Source organism: Tubulanus polymorphus, chromosome 3, assembly GCF_964204645.1.
Source record: "Tubulanus polymorphus chromosome 3, tnTubPoly1.2, whole genome shotgun sequence".
Lineage (NCBI taxonomy): Eukaryota > Metazoa > Nemertea > Palaeonemertea > Tubulaniformes > Tubulanidae > Tubulanus > Tubulanus polymorphus.
This window is the reverse complement of record NC_134027.1, coordinates 21,292,812-21,320,671: the sequence shown is the minus strand read 5'-3', so window position 1 is coordinate 21,320,671 and position 27,860 is coordinate 21,292,812. Positions and strand designations below refer to the sequence as shown.

General features: G+C 37.2%; 1 protein-coding gene across 2 annotated transcripts; it reads right to left on the bottom strand.

Annotated features, from left to right (window-relative positions):
• Positions 1-47: 47 nt before the first annotated feature.
• Positions 48-27,807, bottom strand: LOC141902758 (copine-8-like). 2 transcript variants are annotated; one of them, XM_074790631.1, is made up of 18 exons: positions 27,665-27,807; positions 20,868-20,955; positions 20,676-20,779; positions 20,024-20,063; positions 19,618-19,729; positions 17,963-17,991; positions 17,306-17,409; positions 16,532-16,678; positions 9,650-9,725; positions 9,095-9,148; positions 8,399-8,460; positions 7,818-7,970; positions 7,492-7,567; positions 7,056-7,183; positions 6,187-6,289; positions 6,045-6,102; positions 5,885-5,958; positions 48-5,741 (listed from the first exon to the last, which is right to left on the bottom strand). In XM_074790631.1, exons 1-18 carry the CDS (start codon positions 27,733-27,735, stop codon positions 5,106-5,108), a joined length of 2,115 nt encoding a protein of 704 aa, XP_074646732.1. In that variant the 5' UTR covers positions 27,736-27,807; the 3' UTR covers positions 48-5,105. The 2 variants fall into 2 exon arrangements, with proteins under 2 accessions (XP_074646732.1, XP_074646733.1); XM_074790632.1 differs by having other exon boundaries at positions 9,650-9,722.
• Positions 27,808-27,860: the final 53 nt, after the last annotated feature.

Below are 27,860 nucleotides of genomic sequence, written 5' to 3'. Positions count from 1 at the left end.
TAATTTGACTGAAAGAGTTCTTTATTCTTGATAAATTAAAGGTTTTTATTTCGATAGGTTATAACAATAATTCTGACGAATACTGGTGAACCTCTTAGGAACTCGGAAATTGAACGATTTACAAATTCAGCGAACCGACATGTTGCCCAAAATAAAAGAATTTTACATGTTCATGTATTTACAATAAAATCATTTTCTATACTGAATTTCTATTTCGAGAAGAATAAACTTACAAACAGATTATCTGAAGTTCGTCGTAACGAGGTACAAAGGTCTATGGACCAGTTTCATCTTCGCAATTAAATGAAAAATGAGCCTTAAATGAATGTGACAACGATTTTCATTTTGTTAAAATAAAGAAATAATGTCCATGTTTCATAAGTACGAATCCTCTGAGATCTTGTCTTGAAAGTTCTATGCTTTTTCGTAATTTCATTCGAAAACATTAAAAATCCAAGTATAAAATAGATCAAACCGAGGAATATGTGCCGTAGTTGATCAGGATTATTTTACCTGTCTCAAGAGATGCCATCCCTAGATAACTGTGTAAAACAAAGGATCGACATATATTGAATCATACATATTTGTCCAATCAAGTGGGTCCGTATCCGTATTAACCCCATATTTCTAAGATATGCAAATTTTCTAAAAACTGGAAAATTGGAATCATTATATAGTAGACACCTTCGTTATCCTACTGGTCAACTTGATACATGTAAATCGCACTCACAACCGGTGATTTAATAACCTTCAAATTCCCTGATTCTTAACTCACGATATTCGGTAATCTGGGAAAATATTTAGTCTAAACGATACGGAATATTGACGGAGCAAGCCCGTAGCCAGGAGGGGAATTTTATATTCAATGTTTTGATGTTTTCTGATCAGAGTACCAGTATTGAAACCAAATGAGTGCTGATCTCGCATTAAAACTTTGAGTCTTCGCCGCTCGGCTTTACTGACGTGGTTAAGGTCCTCTTGTAGTCTTTATCGCACCCCCTTTGGAGGGCCTGGCTACGGGCCTGCGGAGTCAACTGTACATCCTCCAGGTGCAGTTTCACTTGAAGTAAGGAAGAGGAATCTCCTGGTGATGAAAATGACAATTCCGGTACGTTGAAACAATACATGCATCATAAAAAAATAGTTTGAAAAATTTCATAGGTGATTTTGGAAATTCCATATCACTAGGTTAGACGGACACTGTTTGGAAGAATGCAGCCCCGTTTCACCTGTTTCACCGCTTACAAACAATCATGGATATTTCACTTTCTAAAACATTCAAAATTTCATAACAATCATCAAAAAGATCGCACAAGAATTATTAATAACATTTCATCCCAACTTAATCGATTTTAGATCATTAAGGTGTTTGCCAAATCTCTGTCATTATAATTAGTCCGGGAATATGCTGATTTAAAGGTCTCGCGAACACATGGTTATGAGATTAAATAATTTATAGAAATTCAGCAAACTGATATACCGCCCTCCCATATACCGCCAGGTTTTCACAATGTACGGAACATTTGACATCTGAAATCTGAAGAAACCCTATGTAATAGGCCTACAGCCAAATACAAATGCATAATAAAATACCCCCGATATACCGCCGAAAATTATGAGATGCATCTTTTTAGCTACTGAAGCCACTAATCTATAAAAGAAACAATCCATATATTCTGCAATCATGTGTAATATTGTAGATATAAGATAGGGACACGAGCGTATTTTCTCGCCCGATCGCAGCGAATTCATCAATCGCCCGAAATATTCGGCCGTGTCGGTCGACTCAATCGCCCGGCGAATCGCCCATATCAAGCATGTTTGATTTTTCAAGCCGGCCAAAGAAATATGAAATGCGTGGTAGCCTATGAATAGACCACAAAACTCTCAAGACATATATAAAGGGTGAAACCGCTACATAAAACACACGAGACAAATATTGTACGGTACATGTGCATGGTGTAGGTTTATGACAACGACTGCTTCACTGTCAGATTAGAGGGAGTACGTTTACATAAAATTATGAATATTTCAAAATTATGAAAGCCAGAACAAGCAACAGCTGTTCAGTAGTTTCATGTATACTGATGGGTCAACCTAAGTACTGGTAATCCAAGTTTAAGAGTTTCGATACACCAAACGTCTGGTTTCGAGTAATAAATGTCAACCCCCGATATACCGCCCACAAATCGGTGCAGAACGATTTTGGCGGTATAGAGAGTAAGGCGGTATATCGGGGAGTTTTACTATGTATTTATATTAGGAAGTACGTAGGGAAAACCTGGCGGTAGACAGGGGTTAAGGTGTATGGGATGCAAATTGTTTGATGTAGTTGGGTAACTTTAATTTGATATATCGGAAGTCACACACACTGGATTTGGCTTGAATGCAACGACATTTCTTTGCGCGGCCTTATATGGGTTAGAAAATCTATGCGGATATAGTAATTCAACTGCAGAGACAAGCAGTAAATCACCCATCCTCCCCGGCAGGGATTCGAACCTTGATATTGCCACGGTACGAAACCCTGCCACACAAGACCGCCCGATCGCAACGACTAAATTCGCCAGCGAATTCGCCGATGAATTTATACGCCCGATACGAGCGGGCACACCTTAAGGCTGGTTTTCATGAGCGGTTTCCAGCTAGCTTTTTCCAGCTGCCGCAGGAAACCGCTCGTGAAAACACCGAAAAAACCGAATCCCAGCCGTGGGAAGATGTAAATCACCGGACCAGTACCGACAGAAGGCAAAGTTTACTGTGATACATGAATATTTTTGATAAATATATAAATACGTAAGTAACAATTCTCATAACATTATCGACAACATGATTACAATAGCTTTAAGCTTGAAATATACTACACAGATCGGGGAGAAGTGAATATAAAAATATATATACACGAATGATCCGATAAAAAACATTATACGTTCTGGCCAATATACATATAACACAAATCTAATCATTGATATAACGAGTAATGAATAATCAAATAATTTCACCACAACTTATAAATAGAATAAGTACGATGATTAGGATCGGCTAGAATAGATGCAGCTATGAATCGGCAGCCTGGAACGAACGCCTTCTGACATTTACCATAGCCAGTTGAAGTCAGTGCAGCAGTCTAGTTTAACAACAACACTAATTTTTGAATATTAAGGGCAATGAAATGGTTTAGGCAAACACAAAGATACGTTGTTTTCCACGATCGGGTAGGTAGAAAAAATCACACCGAAAAAAAAGTCAAACAAAAAGGTCGGTAGATTCTAATTCATAATGCGAATGTCTCAAAATTGAAATTTTGGGCAGAGAGTCAGTTGCCCCACACCGTTGTACTCCCTCATAGATGGATAATGCAGAGCTTAGGGCCACCGATTTATCTAAAGTATGCATGTCAGTACTGACCTTACTACTTACTGACAATGTACAAATCAAGACGAAAAATGTAGTGATCCCATTGTGTTCAGAAAATATTAACAATATTTTAACAATAGGTACACATTGTAAATGCATTCATTCAATAGATTTTTACCTAAAAAAAATTCTGGTGGACTGGCAAAAAAGTTGCCTTAAAATGAGAAACAAGGCAACAAAAAGCAGTATGCCTGGAGATGACTAATCGATTATAGTCAAAACGTCGAATAAACTAACGGTCTAGAAAACATTTTCAGACTTTGTTTTTTCGTTATCATTGTGGGATTCTCTCTTTATTGGAAACAAGGTATCTTTTTAGCCTTATCGCTGGTGTCCTTAGTTCATTTCCAACTAAAAATGTCAACGAAAATATAGCCTCTGGATGATCAAAATTGGTGATAAAATATTGAAGCGCGGGGTGTGTCCAAGCTGCGGATTGATGCCTGAATAAGACCAAAGAACAGAAACTCAAACTGACTGGACGATGTTTCTGAAGTGAGATACAGTGCAACCTCGTTATAACGAACTCGGATACAACGATTCATCGGAGATAACAATTATAGAATTTTGTCCCAAGTAATACAATTTAATTATTTTCATACTGGATATAACGAACTATCGGTTATAACGAACATATTCAGCTCCCATGAAGTTCGACGTGAAGTTCGTTGTAACGAGGTTCCACTGTATAATGATACAATACTATCATATTCCACATGTTGACGGATAAACTTAAACAATGCGACTCGTTTATAATGAAGGTACATGACTGCGATCACAAATAAAGCGCAAAAATACAAATATTATATCATAGGGCTCATTCATTTATTACATACACATATTTTTAAATACGCCTCCGTGTGTGCGTACTGTATCTGTGTAGTGAATTTTAGATTTTGCAATATGAACATATATTTGAGTCACTGACAGTAATAGTCTTTTATAATGCCACTGTTGGGTCCAATGAAATACATGGAATTATAACAAATTTAGGGTTACAAAGAATAGCATTTCCATTGAATTTATGTCAGATTTGCGAAGTTTGTTCTCTGGAAAATTTTTACTGTGATTCAATCTCAAGCTTACAGTTCAACATTTCATCCAATAACAGTTTGCCTTAAAAGAACGGACATATACATGTACATTCAAACCCTCTTAATCCAGATCAGTTAAAATCATGATTCATCCATACATAAATGTACAAAGAATATGCTTAATCTAGATTGTATAATCGTATGATTTCATGGGTCAAAAATTGTCCAGATTAAGCAATTTTACTGTGTATCATATTTTTCTGAAAATCCATTGCCAGAAACAAAACAGATCGCTTTCTAAATGCACACATGTACATACAATCACCTCTTTAAACCTGCATTAGATTGACCCCTTACATAGTAAATGAATGATCCGCAAAAGCTGTTTTTAGTACTTTATAAAATCATTTTCAGCAATTGAACATACATTATCCTTTTTTTACAAGAGAGGAAGAACGACATCAGTATCATTAGATTCTGTAGAAGATAACTGTAAGTAACAGTTTCTATATAATAGCAACATGTCACGTGTTTCACTAACATATTTTGACTGTTTAAGCCATAAAATTGGTTATTTTACATTTTTTTTAATGTCACAATTTACCGGCTTATATCTAAATGTATTTTGTGCAGCTGAGGCTCTGTAGGAGAATCTTAAATAGAAGTCTGCTTTCCTTGATTGGGATAACCTGGCCCCCCTGCAGGAGGGTAGCCTGCTCCACCTGGAGGAGGATAACCTGGACCCCCTGCAGGAGGATAGCCTGGTCCACCTTGAGCTGGAGGATAACCTGGACCTCCTGCAGGAGGATAGCCTGGTCCACTATGACCATATGGGCTTACACCAGGGTGCATCTGACCTCCCTGAGCTGGAGGATAGCCTGGTCCACTCTGATGATAAGGACTGCCACCAGGGGGCATCTGTCCTCCGTGATGATATGGACTACCACCACTTGCAGGGTATGGTGCGCCTCCTGGATGACCAGCCTGACCTGGGTATGGCGTTGTACCTTGTATTGGCGCACCATGACTTGGGTACGGTGCAGAGGCACCAGTGGAAGGTGAGGATCTGCCAAGACTATCATTACGAGGAGGTGGTGCCATCTGTGGTGGAATGACCTCATCAGGAGGTAACTCTGGTATTTCTCTAGCAGGTGGAGGTGGATGAGGTTTAATACCTCTCATTTTCATGTATTGTGTCACCTGATTTGGGACCTCAGCTAATACTTCTTTAGCTAAATACGCTTTACTCAAACTTCCATATTTGGTCATAAAATCGCGAAACGGCACAAACTGAAAATGAAGAAAATCAATGCTGCAAATTCTAATTAACAATAAGCAATGTATTGTATTCATAGATTTCTCAATGATGGATAAAGTTTACCGGGTGAATCACCAGTACATAGAGAATGAGTTGCCGAGGGTTAACATTTTACCTGTACAATATCACGTTCAGCATAATGTCCATTATAATGCAATCTTTTATTATCGGCATCTAAATCTTCCATTGCTGCAAGTAATAACTCATACGTTAGAGTATAATCAATCAAATTATAATAAACCAAAGAACATCAATTCAATCAACTTAAAAATTACCTTCAAATTCCGCATTACCAACACCGACTATGATTATTGACATCGGTAATCTTGAAGCCTGAAAAGAAATACACTAGTACTTTGAAACTCAAGACTAGACATACAAAGTTTGGATATAAATGAAATTGTAAGCGTCATATACCTTGATGATGGCCATCTTGGTTTGATCATAATCAGTGATAACTCCATCAGTAAGGATAAGCAAGATGAAATAATTTGATCCATCAACTGCTGCAGCAGCAAATCTGAATTAAATATCAAATTGATAAATACAATCCGGTCCTCCGATGCACCAGCCAATCCTAGTATATCACTAACATTCTACACAGTACACCACATCTCTGACTGGTAATAAAAGCCCCGATTGCCCCTGCATTACCACCTGCAAGCCTCAGTGCAAACTACATAAACACATACTGCCACAGGAATAACCAGCAAACTGATAGAATATCATCTGTGAAAAAGGACTATGATTATTTTACACTACTGCTATGCATCATGACTCGTGTTATCTCCTTGGTTAAACATAAGCTTTTTCTTACGACAGCGTCCTTAATTTATCCAGCCATATTTATCTGTGCATCTACAAAGGTGCAGAAAAATCTGCCATACTTATCTGCGCGTTTACAAAGGCACAGGAGTCTGCCATATTTATATGGCAGACTTTCTAAACGTGCAGATGAAATATTGCAGACTTTTCTGCGCGTTAGTAAATGCGCAGATAAATATGGCTAGAAAATGAAAATAAAAAAATTAATCAATATTGCCAGGGACGCTGTCATATTTTCTTCATTCAATGACAATGTACCTTACTTTCTGAATTCATACGAACAAGAAGTAGACAATTTTCATTTGCCTAATACTTGGTTTTGTTAATTTCAAAAAACTATTACAACCTACTATAACAGCTATGGTGCAACCGAACACAAAAATGGTAGGAAACATCTTTGAATCTGGCAAGAAATTTTCTGAAGTGGGCAGTCAATCAAACAAGACAAGAAATCTTCTTACTTGGCAACATGGTCAATTACAGGTGTGAAGTTAGTAGGTCCATATAATTGTACATTGTGAACTGATCTGTGATATGCTGCCATCAGACCATTTAAACCTTCACAGTATGGATTCGTAGGGTGTCCATTCTGAAATTGTATAAATTCAGCTAATGATACCATTGCAAAGCGATCACAAAAATCAGCACTTGGCAGATTTTGATGAGTCTCTACCGATTCAAAGAATTCTCTTCTAAACCATCTAATTACAAATGTATGTCATTTCAGGTGTTAGAAAACATAACTGCCTACAAAACTCAGTAGCCAATATGCCAACTTATAGTCTGTAGTAGCTGTCAAAATGTGTACTGATTTGAGGAAATATCTATCAAAGCGAACCAGTTTACTGGACAAGATCAGCGTGGAGTGTAACAATAAATACAACATTTCATACATACCAGAAAGAATTCATGAGAAACCCTGCCATCAGGAGGAAGACGCGCTCCAAATCCAAGAGCTGGAAACATTTTGTCCCTAAAATGGCAAGAGGGAGAATTAGCCATGAGAGAAAGTGGAAATGCTGGTAGACCCAATCTCATTGAAGCGATGGTGATAGGACCAGGAGTATGAGATATTTTTGTTACGCAGAAGTGAGATATCTGAGCAGGAATTGCAATGTTACAAATGTTTAATACCGGCACAGGTTCGGGATTTATCATCAATATATTTTCCCAGATGTAGTCAATGCTATCACAGATCTAATTGATATGAAATAGAATATTACGAGTCATAATCTTGTATGATTTCTCCAACAGCATAGAGGGCAGTAGCGTATTGGTTCGGTTGATTGGAGTTGATGTAATGTAATGAAGAAGGTGTATTTGGCTGTCCGTTTGATGCTGTGAAGTCTATGGCAACAGTAAAATTTATCTGCATTCTGAAAATAAAATACACAAAAGTAAATGAATAGCGACAAAAAAAAACATTTGCAATGAGAGTGTTAAGCAGTTGCGTGTGAAACAATAAATTAAGACTGGGCATATTTCTCCAAGTCCAAAATGAGCATTTCACTGTGATACCATGTCTTAAAACTAACTGGTTTGTAGGACAGGTGTTAGATGATTAACAATTGAATATTTGGACATATATATATTGACTTTAAAACTGACCCTTGAAATTATATAAGGAGGAAAAACAGGCTGTTATATGAATGATGATGTTCTACAGTAGACCCACCTCATTGATATAGTAAATCACTCAAGCGGGTGTATTTCACTAAAATCAATTTGGAAATTTCTTTCCCTAATTTTCAAATCAGTATTTAGCCTAGTAAGGTAAAGGCTGTTGTATTTGTTTGATACTGACCCTCCGGCTACAAAATCTAAGAACGTATAGTCTTTCTCAATTCTACAAGACATCAGTGATACCTGTAAGAGATGTAGCATACAAATCATTCAACATGAAGCAAGAGGCAATGTGTTAGATTTGCCGAGTCGAGTTATTACTCCATTTCATCACGATTTTGCAATATTTTACAATGCAACTCTGAATTGACTTATCCACATGCACATTATCTTGATAATTCATGGTCTTAGTGAATTGTCATCTTTAGTAACGTTTTGGTTTAATTGCTCTCAGTTACTTTAGTGCTCTCAGTTATGTTTTCAGGCATACCTACAGGGGTGGATCCAGGGACAGAATTCAACAGGAGCACAAAGAAATGAAAATGGCATAGCGTTAAAAAGTATCCAGGCAGGGGCAATGGCGTAGAGGAAGTTAAAATGGGGCATGGACAATTCCTAAATTTCTGTGCATTTTACGTACATATCAGAAAGAAAAATCTATAAGACAAATTGCGCCCAAAAATTAGTATTGTTATACAAAAAGGCAAGCGAAAAATTACAGTTGGAGCACAAGCCCCTTATGCTCCAGTGTTACCCATCCCAGTCCAGGTTTCGCTGATCACTCAGGGATGAACAGTGAGTAGAGATGCTTGGTAGGCAAGGCGCTGCCAGAATGGAAGATTAACTTCACGCAATATACAGATGAAATGAAACTTACTGTTCCGGAGTTCTTATAGTTTTTCTTTTTCGCTTTCTTCTTAGGATTTATACACTAAATAAATAGAATAATAATAAAAAGAATGAGTTAACAGCACAATAAAGATTCATCATGTGAACAAACATTCCTCAGTCAAAAATCATTTCGTATAATTTAGATTACTTTCAACCTACACTACTGTTACTGAAAATCAATAAAAGCAGTGACAACATAAATCTCATTTTCTGATGAGTATGAATGGTTAATTGACAAAAACGTTTTCGCAATCATATCCCCTCCGGTGAAATATATGTGAATCAAATGAATAAAACCACCAAGTTCCACAGTCCTAATAAAAGATTTGACTAGAGAGTTAACTCGTCGGAAATGAACTGATTCTAACTCAAGAGTTGAATCTGACTCAAAACTGAGGAACAAGATTCAATTTCATATACACTCAGCATCTTTAAATTACAGGGGCTAAATGCTAAGCTAATTAATCAATTATGAGTTAAACAAGCGTTAGATTACTACTTATTGTAAGAATAGGATGGTACTGATCATTGTGGTACTGACCTCATACGTGTTACTGGCTCCACCTTTGACTAGTTGTGTTAATGACACTTGAAAGATTCCGATCAAATCATGACTGCTAAAATGAAATTAAAACATAGAAAGACAAATGATTGGAAGGGTAATATGTAGCCCATCAACACGTTTTACCACATTAGAATTACCATCTGTAATTCAGTCGCTTCTGGAAATCATGGCAAATATCATCACATAGCTACAACAATATTTTCATGAACTTATATAGAGAGGTCTAGCAGCCATTTATTTTAACGACATGACTACACCATATTGGTTGACAAATACAATAAGTGATTTACATGACAGACCCTCGAAGTTTGTATATCCCCTGATCATCTGTTGTTTTTGTATCAAGTCTCTGACGTAGTTGGCAAACAAACTATGAGGTGATCACAAGAGCATTTTTTATTCTGATCAAATTTAGGTCAAAAACTACTAAACAATGTTGTAGCAAGTGAGGTAAGTCATTTGCAGAACAAATAGTAATTCAAACGCAATAATTTGAGCCATTCTTAAATTTGGCTTGGGCCTGGTCCAAGATTTTTGGTCGGGCCAAATTTGGCAAGAATGATGTTGGCCTGGTCTGGGGTAGTTTGACCAAGGTTGGATTTTCTCAGTGTGATTGCAGCTATAGATTCTGAAAAATGCACATTTGTAGCCAACAAATAGAATCTAAGTTGTTATGGGAATTTTGAGCGCTTCCTGGACTTAGTGGAGTTAAGCTCTGTATTAGCTTCATGACCTTTTGAAGGACATGATTTGCCTTTACTGGTAACAAGTAATCATCCCCCAGGTAAATATACTGCGGTAAGAATCACCTGGTAAATACCACCCCTAGGTAAAAATCCCCCCAAATTTGCTTTGACAGCATTTAGTCTTAAAGTAATGGTAAAATATCTATGGGGTTATATATTCCTAGATAAATTGTAATAAGTGTTTTCGTTTAAGTTTTATACTTAAGTTTGAAAATACTGAACTGGGGGACTTTTACCTGGGGTATTTTACCTAGGGGATTTTTACATCGTAGGATTTTACCGGGAGGGGGATATTTACCGAAGGGATTATTACCTACATTCGCCTTTAGCGCATCATGTCAAATACACAGTACTTTAAACAGCCAGTTTAGAGTAATAACAGAATAATGATATATATCTGACAATGACACCACAACAATTGCACCCATTCTAGGAAATCCGTAATCATAAATGTAGGTCTGAGATCCACAGATTAAAGATAATTTCAAAGTCTGATTAAGGGCTATTTGTCGTTGAAACGAAAGATCTATCAACCACCAACATCTGACAAACTGGTGGTTGGATTGACATTACCATTAAATGCTTTAATCATTTTAAGTTTATTAGCTGCACAGTCAAGGCTTTGATTTTAAAAGCATCTTATGCCGACTGTGAGAAAATTAAATCTAGTAATGACGTGAGCACTGTAAACTTTTTGTAAAACTAAAATCTTACACGTATCACCAACAGGCATCATCAGCTAAGTTTAACACGCCTTGGTTCGTTGATATCAATGTGCTGTGAAATACATGCAGCTATACATCTCATTCATCTCGTTCATTTTTCATTGTGCGTTCAGAAAACATTCAGAAAATCTTCTCACGGCTGCGATGATTTCATTTCAAAATACAACATCGCTTCCTACAAACATTTACTTAAAACTTGTAGTAATCCCAACACAGTTGCGTGGAACGAATTATTTGTGGTTTTATCTCCCATTCACTAGTCTCATTTTTATTTTCTGATTCAGTGGTAATCTGCTGATCATAATCATTATGCTACAACGTAAACTATGGCGACATTCGGTTAGTCGGATGTTTGTGCAACTGGCAATTTGTGATTCTGTTGTCCTCTGCAAAAACTTCTGCATATTCTTAAATGTATTGTCTAATCTGTTGAATAGGATGGTACTGAACAACCAGTCAACACGAACCAAATGTATTTTTTAGTACTTTGTAATATGTTGTTTTATTATTAGCCCATGGACATTGGTTTTAATAGCCACCGAGCTAATGTGTGTGGTTTGCTTTCTGTTTAGAGGTCATCGTTTCTGGACTTCAAAAACCACTTCTACAATGTGTTTATCTGTTGCGTGTCTAGGAATGCTGACTCATAAGTCTTGGTACTGTGCGTGTTCTTCATGGTCACAACATTTCCCACTTGTGTAGTTAGCCCTATAGTCTGGAACAATTCCCAATTAAAATACATCTTCAGCGCTGTTGCCGACATTTTAATGCTGAATTATCCGTTGAATCTGTACATATCTGATGTCCGGCAAAAAAATGAGGCGCGAGTTACAAAATTTTCCATGTAATTAAAACCTAATGCCCAACGCACACGACAAAACGGCAAACAGAAAACATGTTTACAGTAAAAGTTTTACCCGCAAAAAATAAAAAGAACACGGCATAAAAAGAACGAGGAGAAAACAGGGCAACAATCATAAACTTATGTTATTCACATCAATTTTTGTGTATTTCATGTGATGCACTGATGGTTATTACGCCGTGGATGTTCTGCAAAACACAAAACATCCAACGCACACAGGATGAACAAGAAAATTAACTTTAATAAATTATTTGATGCCTGCGAAAAAATGTAGAATTTCTGGGATAAGCTAATGTGGAATTGCAAATTTGAAATCCAAGTTTTAAGAAATTTGGGGAATTATGAGATTTGGCAATTGGGTAGATGATACAGTCTTCAACTGGTCTAATTAAAAAAAAAATTGTCAACTTGTGACCGACTTCGATTCACTTTTGCCTCTAAGCTGGTCTGCAACTTCATTGCCTCCATGGTTGAAGAAAGAGCTCTTCTGATGTCTGCTTCATCATGACTTCGAGCATATCGTGTAGCCAGCCGGCCCGGTCCCGGGGCCCGGTTTGGCTGTCACTCGATATCCTAGACTTGAGTCTGGGTTGAAGTAGACATTGTCATTTAAATAACTTATTCATGTTATTCTGTATGAATTACCCGTGTGTCTTGTATTTTGTATTTTCTTAGTTTAAAATTTGTAACTTTATTGAATTTGGGAATTTTATCCCGGAATTTCAATGTAATAAGGATCAATTAAGTATTAAATTGAATTGTCACCTTATACACATGCCATCAGTGGACGTGGAGCCGTATATGACAGCTATGCTATTATAAATTGCTAATCTCATGAAACCTGCATACCCCTAATATCGAACATATTTTCTAAAACATTTGAATATTGAAATTATATGTTTACACGTTTTTATATAGACCGCTTGTAGCCGCTGATGAAATTCACGCCGGCCCTACTCAGATCGTAGATAGCTTCGTCTTTCCATTAGCATCCCCATGACAGGATCTGACTTTTATATCAGACTTCCAAATCGTGTATACATCCGCCATTTAACCGAATAATCCGATTTACGTATCATTTCTATTTATGCCTGCCGCTCCTGATATAATCATACATCCTTTACTATTACAATACGTCTTCTCATGATATTCAATGCAATATAACATTCCGACGTTCAAATAGAGGTCATTATATAATCACAGGGAGCCATTCTACATCTTTATCAATAATATTTTGCCAAATAGCTTGTATGTGTACACATAAACCTGTGACGTTTTGCACATCGATTTACCATTGTCGTTTGTAAAATGAAGCTGAATGGTTAGCATTGTTTAGGTTTCATAATGGTAACATTTTATAAGGCGTCAAAAAACGTCTTTGACGACACAACACATTATACACAAATCAAGCAGTGCTTGTTTCGTGAAAAAAAGTTTTCTGTTTTGACTGCAGACAAAACACATCAAAAAAGTTTTTCACTAGGAAAAAATTCAGCGTTAGGCTTAACCACCCACAAATATATCATTGCCTACAAAATTCAACTTTCTAACCTAATTTGACTAATAATTTGATACTGTATTTTTTCTTTCTAATCTCTCTTTTTAAATTCGAGTACTTAGTTTGATCAGGTCCATCGGATATGAACTGTGACCCATATCTCAAGGGAATTGAGAATTCCTTGCCTAGCATCAACAGGGCTTCTTTCATGTGTTAAAAGGAGACTGTGAAACTGCGTATCTATGGATTCATGCAACAGCTACCGAAATTAGTTTTATTTGATGATATTACCAGGTTTGTCCAGTAGTTAGAGAACCGCACCCTCTACCCCCTTCAATGCATTTCTGCGTCTAGCTCTAAATATATAACAATGCTTTGAATGCATGTTTTGGTGAGTTCGGTAAACAAAGTTCATATATTAATACAGCCAGGCCCCTTACAATATCTTCCAAAACACATTTTCAAGATTCTGTTGTCCAAACTCGACCCACCCACCCAAATCTTTCCAATCTTTTTTCTAATAAAGATACATTAAATTGTTCAAGGTTAAGAACTGACTTGGCAAGTAGCCAATGAATTTTTTTAAATTTGAAATATAGATACCAAGATATAAGCAAATGCCGGGAAAGATTAATAATTAGCAAACAAACTTCACAAGCCAAGCTAATTTTCTATTTGAAAGACTAGGGGTCCAGGGACACCACGCCCACTTGTTTTAATCGAAGTACATAAAACCAAATGTTGTTACGACCCTCTAAAAGGGCGCATGGATGATTAAAGCGCTTTGCTGTTGAAAAGAAAGATCTATCAACCACCACCAACATCTGACAAACAGGTGGTTGGATTGACGATATCCGCAAATTGCCTGTATCATTTTGAGTTGTATTGGTTGCACAGTCATTTTTTATAACTTGAAGCTATCCATTTACGCTAGATGCACGCTAAAACACGTTTCCAACAAAAAAATATTTTGTTTGCTTTTGTTCTGAAGTGTTTGAATGAGTGAAACTTAAATGGTAGAAGCATGCTCAGCTCAGCTGGTTACTGAAAATATGTGCTAGGCTTTTGTCGAGCAAAACGAAACAAGGAAAACCATACTAATCTAAACTCAACTTGAAATTGCATTTCTTATTACTACACATATATGCGTTTATATATTCAAAGTAATATTGTGCATTGTACGTGGATGCATTATGAGATAATTTGTACAAATTGACAAAGCGCACACAACTTCAGCGCTTCAAAGGTTTTGATGCAAATTGACGAGAAAAATATTTCATGCCGACTAAATTAAATCTGGTAGCGATGCGAGCGGTGTGAACTTTTTGTAAACCCAAAATTTCACATGTATCGCCAACAGGCATTATCGGTATAAACTTTCAAGCACGTTGGTTCGCTGTTATTAATGTGCTGTGAAATATATACTTTACACATATAAACATCTTGCTTATTTTTTGATTGTACATTCAGAAATTCTTCTCACGGCAGCGATGACTTTGTTTCAAAATACAACGTTGCAGTCGCTTCCAACAAACTTATACTTAAAACTCGTAGTGACTCCGATGCACCTACACGAAACGTATTATTTGTGGTTTTATCTCCCATTCATGAGTCTCATTTTTATTTTTGGATTCACTGGTAATCTGCTGATCGTAATCATTATGCTACAACGTAAAATGTGGCGACATTCGTTTAGCCAGATGTTTGTGCAATTGGCAATATGTGATTCTGTGGTCCTCTGCGCAAATTTCTGTGTATTTCTCAACGTTTTGTCCAATCTGCTATATAGGATGTTACTGATCAAACCGTCAACACGAATACAATGTATTTTTTTTGAGTATTGTTTGATATGTTGTTTAACTATTAGCCCGTGGACGTTGGTTCTAATAGCCACCGAGCGGATGTGTGTGGTTTGCTTTCCGTTTAGAGGTCCTCGTTTCTGGACATCAAAAACTGCTTCGACAATGTGTTTATCTGTTGCTCTTCTAGGAATGCTGACTTACAGTTTCCTGTTTGTGTCTATGGACTTCACCGATGTCGGTTGCACGAGCACCGAACACAGTCCATTGTTGCGGACAATGCTCTTTTCTGTAGTTCCGTTTTGCTTTCTAGTCATGCTTTCATCGGTAACATCTGTGACTTTATTCAGAAGGCACAACAAAACTTGCACATCAAATTCCTCAAAACAAGTAACCGTGATGGTCTTGTTACTCTGCGTGTTCTTCATGGTCACAACATTTCCCACTTGTATAGTTAGCCCTATAGTCTGGAACAATTCCCAATTAAAATACATCTTCAACACTGTTGCTGACATTTTTATGCTGAATTATTCGCTGAATATGTACATATATCTGATGTCAGGCAAAAAAATCAGGTGCGAGTTACGGAATTTACTCTGCAATTAAAACCTAACGCCAAACGCACATGGAAAAATGGCAAACAGAAAACACATTTTTCATACCACGTTTAGAGTAAAAGTTTTACTCGCTAACGATAAAACGTTCATCACACACAGTATAACACATAGAAAACAGTGCAACAATAAACTTATGATATTCACATCAATTTTTGTGTATTTCATGTGATGCAGTGATGGTTATTACACCGTGGATGTTCTGCAAAACACAATACATCCAACGCACACCTGACGAAAAACGTGTTCGACGACACAAAACATTTGACACAAATCAAGCAGTGCTTGTTTCGTGAAACAAAAAGTTTTTTTGTTCAGCATTTTCTGTTTTGACTGGCATGACAGAACACTTTGAAAAAGTTTTTCAAAAAGGTTTTTCGCTATAGAAAAATTTGCACACGCTGCCTACAGCATAACATTTGTTTCATCAATACAGAAAACACGTGTTTCACAAAATGTTTTGAGAGAATCTTTTGAAAAAAGGTTGTCTCTATAAATGGTGTCTTAACTATAGGCCTATACATAAACATTACTGCTACCAGAGTAATTACCAGGTACTTTTTCAATCATGGGATTATCGAAACTAAATAGCTATGTTATCTCAATAAACAGACCTGCCATCGCTGTCCCAATCGAAACAATCAACTTTTATGAGTCGGTCATAATCTCCATTACACAGCTTGCGGACTGGAACTGAAAATGGTCGCCATGTTGGATCTAACGTATTCTTTATCACTTCTGTTTTATGAACGACTGTCCACCTGCAAATAAAAATACATTTCCAACTCAAAAACTTTCTGTATTCAATCCTCAGGTACCCTGTTCGATTTAGCCAATTTTGTACAATTTCGAAAGAAAAGTTTACTGTTGTAATAAGCATACAATTGAAACTGATTCGGGAATCTGGAGTTCTAATGGTTCAAGTATGTGCTGAGTAAGCTGACTGGGACCAGTCATAGACCATGACTGGGACCAGTATTAGATCGTTTTAAATCCTGGAATTTACCACTACAATATTCAGACCTCGACCTAAACCTATAGTTTGCTGCTTAGTATTTTCAGGTCACAAGAAATTACAATTTATCACACATTCTATCAAACAGAAAACACAGCGCTCATCTTCTGCAACGACGATTCAGCCTGTTATCATACCAAACGTGCACGCCCCAAGCAGCATTACAGCATCACCATATAGTAGTCTGTATGAGCTGACTACCTCAGACTACCTTTATGATTGACTCCGTTTCTCCGGCTAGGCTGGAATTTGCTTCTTTCGTAGGAAATTCATTGATCCCAAGATCAAACGCAAGTGGATTCTAATCTATATATATCTTTTTTCATATAAATTTGTTCATAATTTACTCTGAAGAATTTGCTGGAAAACTTACGTATTGTCAGGGTTACTCCGATGGAACACCAAGAAGGGATCTGATTTACCCAAAAAATCTTTTTTATCTAAATGTTTGGCACAAAACTGCAAAACTGCAACGTCCTATTGTAAGAAAAATGAAAACATTTTGATATGATTCACAAGGCATAGTTTATTTTACACAAAATTAATATTACACAAGGGCCCAGTTATTGACAGATATTATGAGATACAATAATTAAAACACAGCCTGTAGGGAATTTTCCAACTATTTTGATGTTCTCATCAAATAAATCTTGATAACCAAAATTAACAGGAATATATCCGTAGTGCCTGCTCCACTGTAATCAGGTATTCACTGGTAAAGGTATTCACTGGTACTGGAACGTCAGTATCATTACCCCTGGCCTTATATCGCTCCGTATCAATTATCATCTGTCCTTGGGGAGAAGCAACATTCAAGCTACTGGCTAGGACTCAGAATTCATCTATCAGGCCAGGTTCCCATCGCATTCACTCCAGAGTAAAGCAATGTTGATAAGTATATGGACACTACAACGTTCCAACTCACAACCTGGCATCCTAGAGTAAACACTCTAGTTAACATTTAATATCGTGGCCTATAAAACTGCACATAGCATAACGAAAAATCTTCACTTCACCTGAAAGTACAAACCTTTAATGAACTGATTTCTTCCGCGGACACTGAAAATATGAAATACCAGAAAAATTAACACCCGGTAAATAAGATTTCACATGATGAAAAATCGAATGAATACCTAGGCAACCTTGTTTACTCGGAATGGCCGGGAGTACACATTTTACTATAGGAAAATATATAGAGTCAAAGCCAGTTGGGACAAATGAAATCCATCCAATATAATGAGAAATCCGAATATGCCTCAAATTTTACATACATGTGGGAATAGGTTGACAATAAATGATATATGGATTAACCCTTTCAGTGCTGGCTAATTACTACCATAAAGTGCTGAAGATAATTTGAAAATTCTGAAAAATTCCACCCTAGTGTGTTGAATAACGGGAATAGCAAGCACTATAGTGCGTCTACATCCTGGCGCGGTATATCGTTAGTTACTAATATTTCACTATGTTTGACAGGTGCTGCCATCTTTCATGAGAGATAATTAGTAATTACTAATTAAATCAATACACCGCAGTGCGGTGTACTAGCAAAATCCATCACTGATTCGTACACCGCACTGCGGTGTAGACGCACTGAAAGGGTTAAACAAATCCAGATTATTTTCGTTTGACTACCTAGTTGATGCTTGATTTAGATGTCTGGCATTCAGATTTATAGTTACCAGTATTCAATATCGACCGTAATCTCAGTGGATAAACACTTCACTAAATGAATACTTAGAGATGATAGTCTGTTATGCATAAAGATTCAACAACAAAATGACTATGTTTCTCCGAGAGTTACATTTGCATTATCAAGCTAACACATGTAGCATTTGTTTTTTAATGATAATTGAAAGATTTCTATGGAATAGGCCTAATATTAATCTAATTAATGCATGTTACTGATATTTGATGATTCTAGAATATTTTGCCAACAAACAGGCTTATCAAAGTTTGATCTTCCATGTATACTGTAAATCATATGATAACTAATTAGTCACAGATATTGTCATTAGACCTGTTATTTCATAATTTCAACCCTTGGAAATCCTGGAAACACCCCTGAAACGCCTTAATTCTACACTTGACATTGCCCTATGAAACTCAAATAGGAAAATTGATCGTTCAGATAGTTTGTCACCCAGAAAACCCAGGATTGTGTGTGAGTGTTCATGTTTCAGATATTTCATAAATTATAAGCATGAAAATTATAAGTGGCCCCTCCATTCAATATTTGCCATCTATAAACCCAATACAGGTCGAGATCCAGAATCCACAAATCAACAAAACATTACTAATGCAACAAACATGACCTTAAATTCTAAAGCAGGCCCCTCAACCATCTCATTTTGTCCTTGAGCCTCCAGTTATGGCCAGTTGCTCAAAATTCAGTTAAAGTTTACTGAGTGGACATTAGTCTACCCCTAGCCACTGACAACTGAAATCGCATTATTTTCTTGGTAATTGTTGAGCTGTGTACTATAACATTGTCCACATGGATCCAGTTCCACAGTTGTGAGTTAGAGTTTTAGTTAACTCCTGAATTAGAATAAGTTCACTTTCAATGAGATTTATCTCTGAGTCATATCTTAAATCAAAACTGTAAAACATTAACTCTGAACAAGTTTTGAGCAACTGACCCTTGTGTCTACCCGATTAGGCCTATGTATTGAACTACCGAACCTGTTATTTGTCCTCTGTTCGATCGACTAGCACCAGTTAACCTTGCTGTAAACCGACCACCAGCACTGCCAACTACCTGGCCCAATGTACATTCCATACTGCCCAGAAAATCCTACAAAACATAAATCATTAACGAAATTTTGAAATTCTTCGTATCAGCTCCCAAAATAATTGAATCAGCACCCATAATTATTAACAGCAATTCCCAGCGCACCTGGGTCTGGATGCTCAGAATTTAAGTTAGAGTTAACCAGTGCATAGTTGAAATGATAGTTGAAATGGTAACAGTTGAAACTAATTATCATGGCATCTATCTGATGGTAAACTTTTAACAATTTTTGAGCAACCAGCCCCCGATGAGGCTTTGGAAAATTGAGGCCAGGGAAATGGTTTAGAGTGTACCTACCTGTCGGTCTAAATGCGCGCTTGGATCATCTTTATCATAACTACAAAATGAAAATAAAACCGAAACGATTATGTTTCATCACACTGAAATATGTTCCATCCTGATAACTCAAAACAACACGGCTGCAAAATAATCCAGACTAAGTTGGAGTAGAAAATTCAGGGTCTTTTCATGAATTTTTGGTTGGAGGCAATAGAGACGTTGCACAGACGTCACATGCATTGTTCATGTAGCTGTCAATTGACTAATTACTTCTCAGATAGCTGCTTGCGTTTTACGGCCAATATGATGTTCTGTGTACCGGCCATATTTCTTTGGGTAGGAGTGACATTAGCCCTTGGCTATCAATCATCACCCCAGGCAGAGAAGCAAGATCCTCCATCCCTCAAGAGAAGTGACATACAGTCAAAACTGCTTAATCCAGATTTTGGTATAATCCAGACAACATTTTTGTTCATAAATATACAAGAAAATGAGGTTCAACTCCGTTTTCTTCAACCATATGATTATCATAGTAATTAGTGCAAAGGAGTCACCTAGATACTGCTGGGTGGGTGGAGAGAGGAAATGAGGATACGTGTCTTGTCCCGTTGAATTTTTTCTGTGTATAATCACAATCATTCACTGGTAAAATAACAGCGATAATACTTACACATCAAATCTCAATTTCTGGCATTCTTCAAAAAAATAATCCAAGATGAATTTCTTTACGAAGTCTGGATTCAGTGTGTTTTGTATTGATTCCGTTCTTCCGATCTAAAAATGAAATACTATTTAGCTTTATACAGTGCAAACAAACAAACAAGCAAAACAATCTTTCCATACCGGATATATAACCAATTACCTCAGAATAGCGCTCTGAACCGAACGCTTTCATGTACACTACGACCAAAGGATCTGATTTCGAAAATACATCTTTGTCCATTAAATTTCTGTGAAACGAAAATAGAAATATTGTGCGATTATTAATTGCGTCATTATCAAAACGGAAAACAGGAATGTGTAAATGGGACTTTTTGGCAATCCTTCAATACAGGGTTAGATGGCTAATTAAACATTGATGTTTCAGTTCAGTTGCTCCTCTTCTGTGCTGGTCCTAGGCCTATATCAGGTACGGTATAAATGCACCAACTGAACTAGTCCACCTAATGTCCTCTCAAGCAAGGCTGAAATAAATAGCCATCATCTAGTATTCAGACTTCTGACTGTCACACATGTTCTGATGCTTTGATCCATGATTTTGATAGTAGTCAGTTTATCTAGTTTTATCATAAATAATGAGACGAGTAGTACTATATAGGTCAACTATTTATTTGACCGACAAGCTTCTATACATTAGCAAAAGCTCGTGCGTCAAATAAATACCAAGTTAACCTATATAGTACTATGTCAAAATAAGCACCCAGATTCCGTACCACTTTGCTAGGATGTATTGCACAATCTCCAATCTGTATAGACTCAAAAACTCTGATCTACTATTACTTTAAAATTTTGAGGTAAAAACCATTAATTCAGCTTTGGATTCATTAAGAAATATTAAATTTGCTTTCATCCAACTACTACCCGGTAATCTCGTCTACACAATGTTCAATAGATTGAACAATTAAAGATTGATTGATTCTCTTTAAATTGATTCTCTTACAAACAACATAGAGCTGTGTATCGTCAGCAAATATCATATAGTTTAAACCATGTTCCTCAATTATATCCGCGAGAGGAGCCGTATATAATGTAAAAAGCACTGGTCCAAGTACCGAACCTTGGGGCACACCGCAAACTAAATTAAAAATTGAAGATGACTGCCCGATCAGAACAACTTGTTGGGTACGTTCCAACAAAAATGACTTAAACCAATCCAGTACGACTCCAGTCACTCCGAAACGGTTTTCGAGGCGTTTAAGTAGAATGTCATGGTCGATTGTGTCAAATGCAGCGCTTAGATCTAGCAACAGGAGAACAGAATGCTGCCTTTTATCAAGACCTTGAATAATGTCGTTAGACACACGTAAAAGGGCTGTCTCGGTGCTGTGACTTGCATAGTATGCTGCCTGATTTCTCCATTATCTTCGAAACAAAAGAAAGATTTGAGATTGGTCTGTAATTTGTTAAAATATTCTGGTTCAAGTTCAGTTTTTCAATAATAAGTGGACGTACTAGAGCATGCTTGAATGCAGACGGAAACGAGGTGTTGATTACGTTTGTTACGATCGGTGCAATTGACTGGACACACTTTTTTACCACAGACGTGGGAACAACAAAGAGCCCACAAGACTTAGTATTTGAGCTTGAAATAAGTTTGGAAATGTCCTCGACTCCTATTTGTCTGAACTTTTCCAGCTTTTTTGGACAACAGCTTTTCTCCGTAGGCCTCAGGGCCATCTCGGAGATCAGTAGGTGAAACTCTGGCACTATTCTGTATTTGGCCGATGAGGTCATCAATCACTTTAAAAAGCTGTTTATCATCTGCTTGTTGAATACGTTGACGATGATATTGGCTTTAAAGACGATCGATATGAATGGAATAGTCTGTCTGTGCCAAGACAAAAGTCTGCCGGTCGATTTCAAGTTTGGACTTCAGTCACTTCTTTTCTAGGGCCCGAAGTTTAGTTCTCCGATTAGCTTGGTCATCAACATACCACGGTACCCTAGGACGATGACTTATCGTTTTCGTCTGTAGTGGGACAAGTTCATCCAGTGCTTCCTGCGCTACAGAGTTAAATGATGACCTAAGACTATCTGCAGATACGGGTCCAGTATTGTCTGATAAGGATTGCAACCTAGTTGAGAACTGTTCCAAGTCCAACTTAGCTATAGGTCGGTATGTAAGTTTCTTTGGTAATTGAAGGTTTAGCAATTCTCAAATAGGTTATAATTTCGGCATGATCCGATGGTAGAAGACAGTTTATTCGGTAATCACTGAGAAAATTATCAGAAGCACGAGTTATCACTAAATCTAAAATGTGATCTTTATCATAAGTGGATTCAGTTATATGTTGAACTAGATTCATCGATTGTAAAATGTCTAGGAATTTGACAGTTTCGATTTCATCTATAACATCCAAATGAAAATTAAAAACATTCAGTTTTCTTATTATTATATTCATTCGGAGGTTCCTTCATCATAGTCCGTGCTTGATGCGATATAAATACAGAAATAGGAAAAATGACACCATTTTTCACTTTGAAACTAGGCATTGTAACACTGTAGTTCGTTAGCAACAAGACACTTGAGCGATCAGTGTCTCATCGCTAAACAATCATTTTTGTATCTTAAATTCAATCGTACTAAAATCAAATTGATATTATGAACAAATGTAAGACGTCATAAGGTTAGTGTAGATAGTTTATCTATCAAAATCGGTTGTTTATTTGCTGAGATATCGCAGTTTGAACACAGGCAAAAATGCCGACAGTAGTTCTGTCGGCAAGTCACGCGAATTTGAATGAACGTGTCTGGGTGGGTGGTTACACTACGCGGTCATCCTTATTACCGAGATGACGTATTTTACCGAGATGAACCGAGATGAAATGAAATATAACATATTTATCTATTCCTTATCGATTTTAACAATTGAAATCATATTATATCAGTAATCAATGCCTGCTGGAGTCATATTTTACATATTTTGTCGGATATTTTTGAAGAAAAATAACTTAACTTTACCGAGATGAGAACATCAATCAATCAAATTCAATGAAATTTTATTTGCTAACTGAGTTTACGTATTTGAAGTAAAAAATTTAATCAAAAAAATATGTAAAATATGACTCTAGAAGGTATTTATTACTGATATAACATGATTTCAAGTGTTAAAATCGATAAGGAATAAATAAATATGCTATATTTCATTTCATCTCGGTTCATCTCGGTAAAATACGTCATCTCGGTAATAAGGATGACCCACACTAGGATTGTAGAGCGACGGAGATCACTCACTGGTGGAGACAACCACTGCCAGGGCTGGGTGAAGGCCTGCATGGATGTGCTGCGCCCTGACTGTAGAGAGTGGAGGTTTAGGCTCGAGCTAGTCTAGTACCTAACCGTCGTTCGACGAACGGTTGTAGGGAACCGGTTACAACGACTGGTATTACTAGTAATAGTATTACTTACACTATCAGTCCATTGAGAGTGCGGGAAATGAGCGGAAAATTCAATGCTGAAAAATAGCTGAATTTGAGCGGAAATTCACTGAAAATGAACGGAATTTAACATTTGTAGCGTACTGAAAATGAGCTGAATTTGAGCGGAACGTGTCCCCCTTTCCGCTTATTTTCCGCTCATTTTCTGCTGAGTTCCCTTAGCTGTTTTTGAGCGGAAAATTAACAACAATTCTATCAGCCTAGATTTGGACTAATTAGCGTTTTCAAATCGAGGCTGAGCTATTCTGAAATGTCGCTTCCATAAAAGCTGGCTCATGTCGACAAGCAACGACGCCTACCGAGCTGATAATCCAGATTGATGCGATAAATACGATTTCCAAGTGTATTCCGGCCGCCATTAACTGTGTGACGTCATGAGAAATCCCAGCATGCAACGCTAGATAATTGACATATTCAGTCAACCAATCACGTATCGCGAATTTATCAGTCCTCAGAGCCCGTGACGTCACACCCTCAATGGCGGTTCAGTGACGCTTAAAGTGCGTATATATCGGTTCGGTGCGTATTATCACCTCGCTTGTCGCCGGTTTCGGAACGGATTATCAAATAAACGCATTTTTCAATAAGGTCAGTTCATAAGCTTTCCAGCGATGTATGATATGTGAAGATTAACGTCCGGGAACCGCGTCAACTCATCGTTTTTCGTCGGGAATCGACTACTCCGAGACGTCCTAGTAATTCCGGCTTTGGCTATTTTGACTCGTTTTTTCGGGTTTGAGTCGTGATTTCTCGGGTGTCTCTTATCCGATTTTGTCGCGAAAGGTCTCAAACGAAAAAGTAACCTCTTAGGAATGAAACGAAACCAATTTCGAGCGAATCGGTCGATGGGTTACGAAGTTATGAGCGATTGAAATGAGAAGGTCAATTCTAGTATGTCAAAATGTTAGCTCCCTTTTCTTTTTTTATAGGTGGTACCTAGGATACTGGGTCAAATCTTTGATTTTGGACCCCCAGCTATCGTAACGAGCCCCTGTGCTGAAATAGAACACTGTGGAGTACCAAATTAAGCTCTTTTTCAGCTCAATTTCAGCCAGAAAATATTTCAATAAATTCTGCTGATTTTCAGCCTTTTGTTGCCAGGCGTAATTAGAGCTGAAATCTCACAGGCACTTGTCACAATTGATAGTGAATGAATAAAACCAATATCAATGACCAGGTCCACTATCCCTGTATAATATAAAAACAAGGATGGCAACAAATTGACAATCTGACAATGACTTCTCCACTTCAATCGACTGTAATTCCAAAAATTCTCAACCGATTCACATGAAATAAGCTTTAATACAACCTAGAAGACTTTCTGGTTCGAACGAGCTTTCAACCACCACTCTCCGACAATTATCTCACAACGAAATCACCGTTTTTTGACGAGAGATAGCTCAAATTGGAGGTGTACCGATTCTATGGTGGACAGCAAAATGGTCGTATTTTTCACTTCAAACGATGATTTCTATTTGAAATCTTAAGAGATAACCCCAACAAACCATACATTTTTTTAAACTACGCGGTCATACCTGTACGCTAATCTCATTTATTTGTATAATCCACGCGATGGGTGAGCTCACAAGCTCAAAATCGAACAAATATACGAAAAAGTCACCTCGCACTATCACGCTGGCGGCCATTAATCACGTGACGTGCATAGGTTCGGGCTATGTTAATAGAACCGCGACAAGTCTACGTCTGTAGACTTGAAAAAAGGAAATATTTACTAATAATACCACCCCTCAGACGAATGTTGCACTATATTTTCATAATACGGATATTTTATTAATTAACAGAACTTTTAATAAATTTTGTTATGTTTTTCGAAATCTCTAAGCCAATCAGTGCGCGTGAAATACTTAGCCCGTTACTACGATATCACGTGATTAATGGCCGCCCAGTTGATGACAAGTTGAACGCCGTGTTCGTCCTCATTTTCGATTTTGAGCTTGTGAGCTCACCCATCGCGTGGATTATACAAATAAATGAGATAAGCGTACAGGTATGACCGCGTAGTTTTAAAAAATGTATGGTTTGTTGGGGTTTTCTCTAAGATCTCACATAGAAATCATCGTTTGAAGTGAAAAAAACGACCATTTTGCTGTCTAGTTAGTTACCTAATCGTTGGTGGTAAGCTTTTTATAATCGGATGGGCTTATACCAACGTTAGGGATGACAAGGACCAAAACACGGTTGAAAAAAGTAACACTTCAAAAATATACTTTCTATTCACTTCAGTCCACAATTAATGGCTTAATTCACAAACTAACACAGGTACCATTCGAAATAATCCAATTTTATGTATGTTTCGAGTGATTAATCAACATTATTTTGAGAAATTAATTAATTTCTCCACAAATTTCGCCATTGGCCGCCATTTCTCTGTATTGCACATGTGGCATGATAAGACAAGGGGACCTACAAGGATTTATATAAAACTTCCAAGACGAAACGACAATTTTTATTTTTGATGGTTTTCCAACTTTTATTTCAAGTCTTCGTGTTTTCCATAATAAATAATGAAATAAGAAATTTCTGGTAAAAGAAAAATGTGAATAAGTGTTGATTTTTTAATTCTTTTAAATTTCGTCGTTTCGCTTTATTAGTTTGTGCTGTTGTCCTGGCCTCAGTCCACAGGTGCCAGCACCTCCAGTAATTTTCAAAATGGCAGCTGTTGACTAGACGGAAATTTACTCTCACTTTACGGCCGATTTGCACATGGATTAAGATCGTCAGGTGAGGTGTTATAGGTATCAGACAAACTACGAATCTGTTGTGCGTCGATTACAACAAAAATGAGACAGATATCTTAAGAGACAATGAAATGCCAGGCAAATTACTCGTCAGTCAAATTGGCTGACGAAGATTTCATACAAAAATGACCTTCCCATTCCTGACTGTGGTTTGTGAAAATATCCGATCGTGAAACTAAACCACAGTCAGGTTACTGACTATTTGCTGTCCACCATAGAATCGGTAGACCTCCATTTTGAGCTATCTCTCGTCAAAAAAAGGTGATTTCGTTGTGAGATAATTGTCGGAGAGTGGTGGTTGAAGGCTCGTTCGAAGCAGAAAGTCTTCTAGGTTGTGTTAAAGCTTATTTCATGTGAATCGGTTGAGAATTTTTGGAATTTCAGTCGATTGAAGTGGAGAAGTCATTGTCAGATTGAAAATTTGTTGCCTTGTTATTTTATTATACAGTTGCAGGGATACTGGTACCCCCATCATTGGTCTCATCCATTATCAATCGTGACAAGTCCCTGTCTGAAATCTAGCTGAATTTTCAGACATATATAAATTCCGCCTTTTTTCAGCTGGTTTTCAGCCACACAATTTTCTGCTTATTTCCAGCTCATTTTCAGTCCATTTTCCGCTCATAATTCAGCTCTTTTTCAGCTCAAATTCAGCAATGGGCTGATAGTGTGTTAGTAGGCTCGAGCGTTTGCATTGCAGGCAGGTGTTCCTCATCATAGTTCACGACGAAAAGATATTTACCTGCACGAAATCGAAACCTCAACTTGTGAGGATGGTGCAGTCGCTGCACCTGGATGAAATGGTTGCTGCATCGTTTTCCTCAACGGGTGTGATTTTCGAATCTCGTTTTTGATCTGTTGTCGATTTGATTGCTTCTGATTTAAGCCAATGCGGAAGTATAACTAATGTCAAAACAGTCGCACTAAATATCAACCTC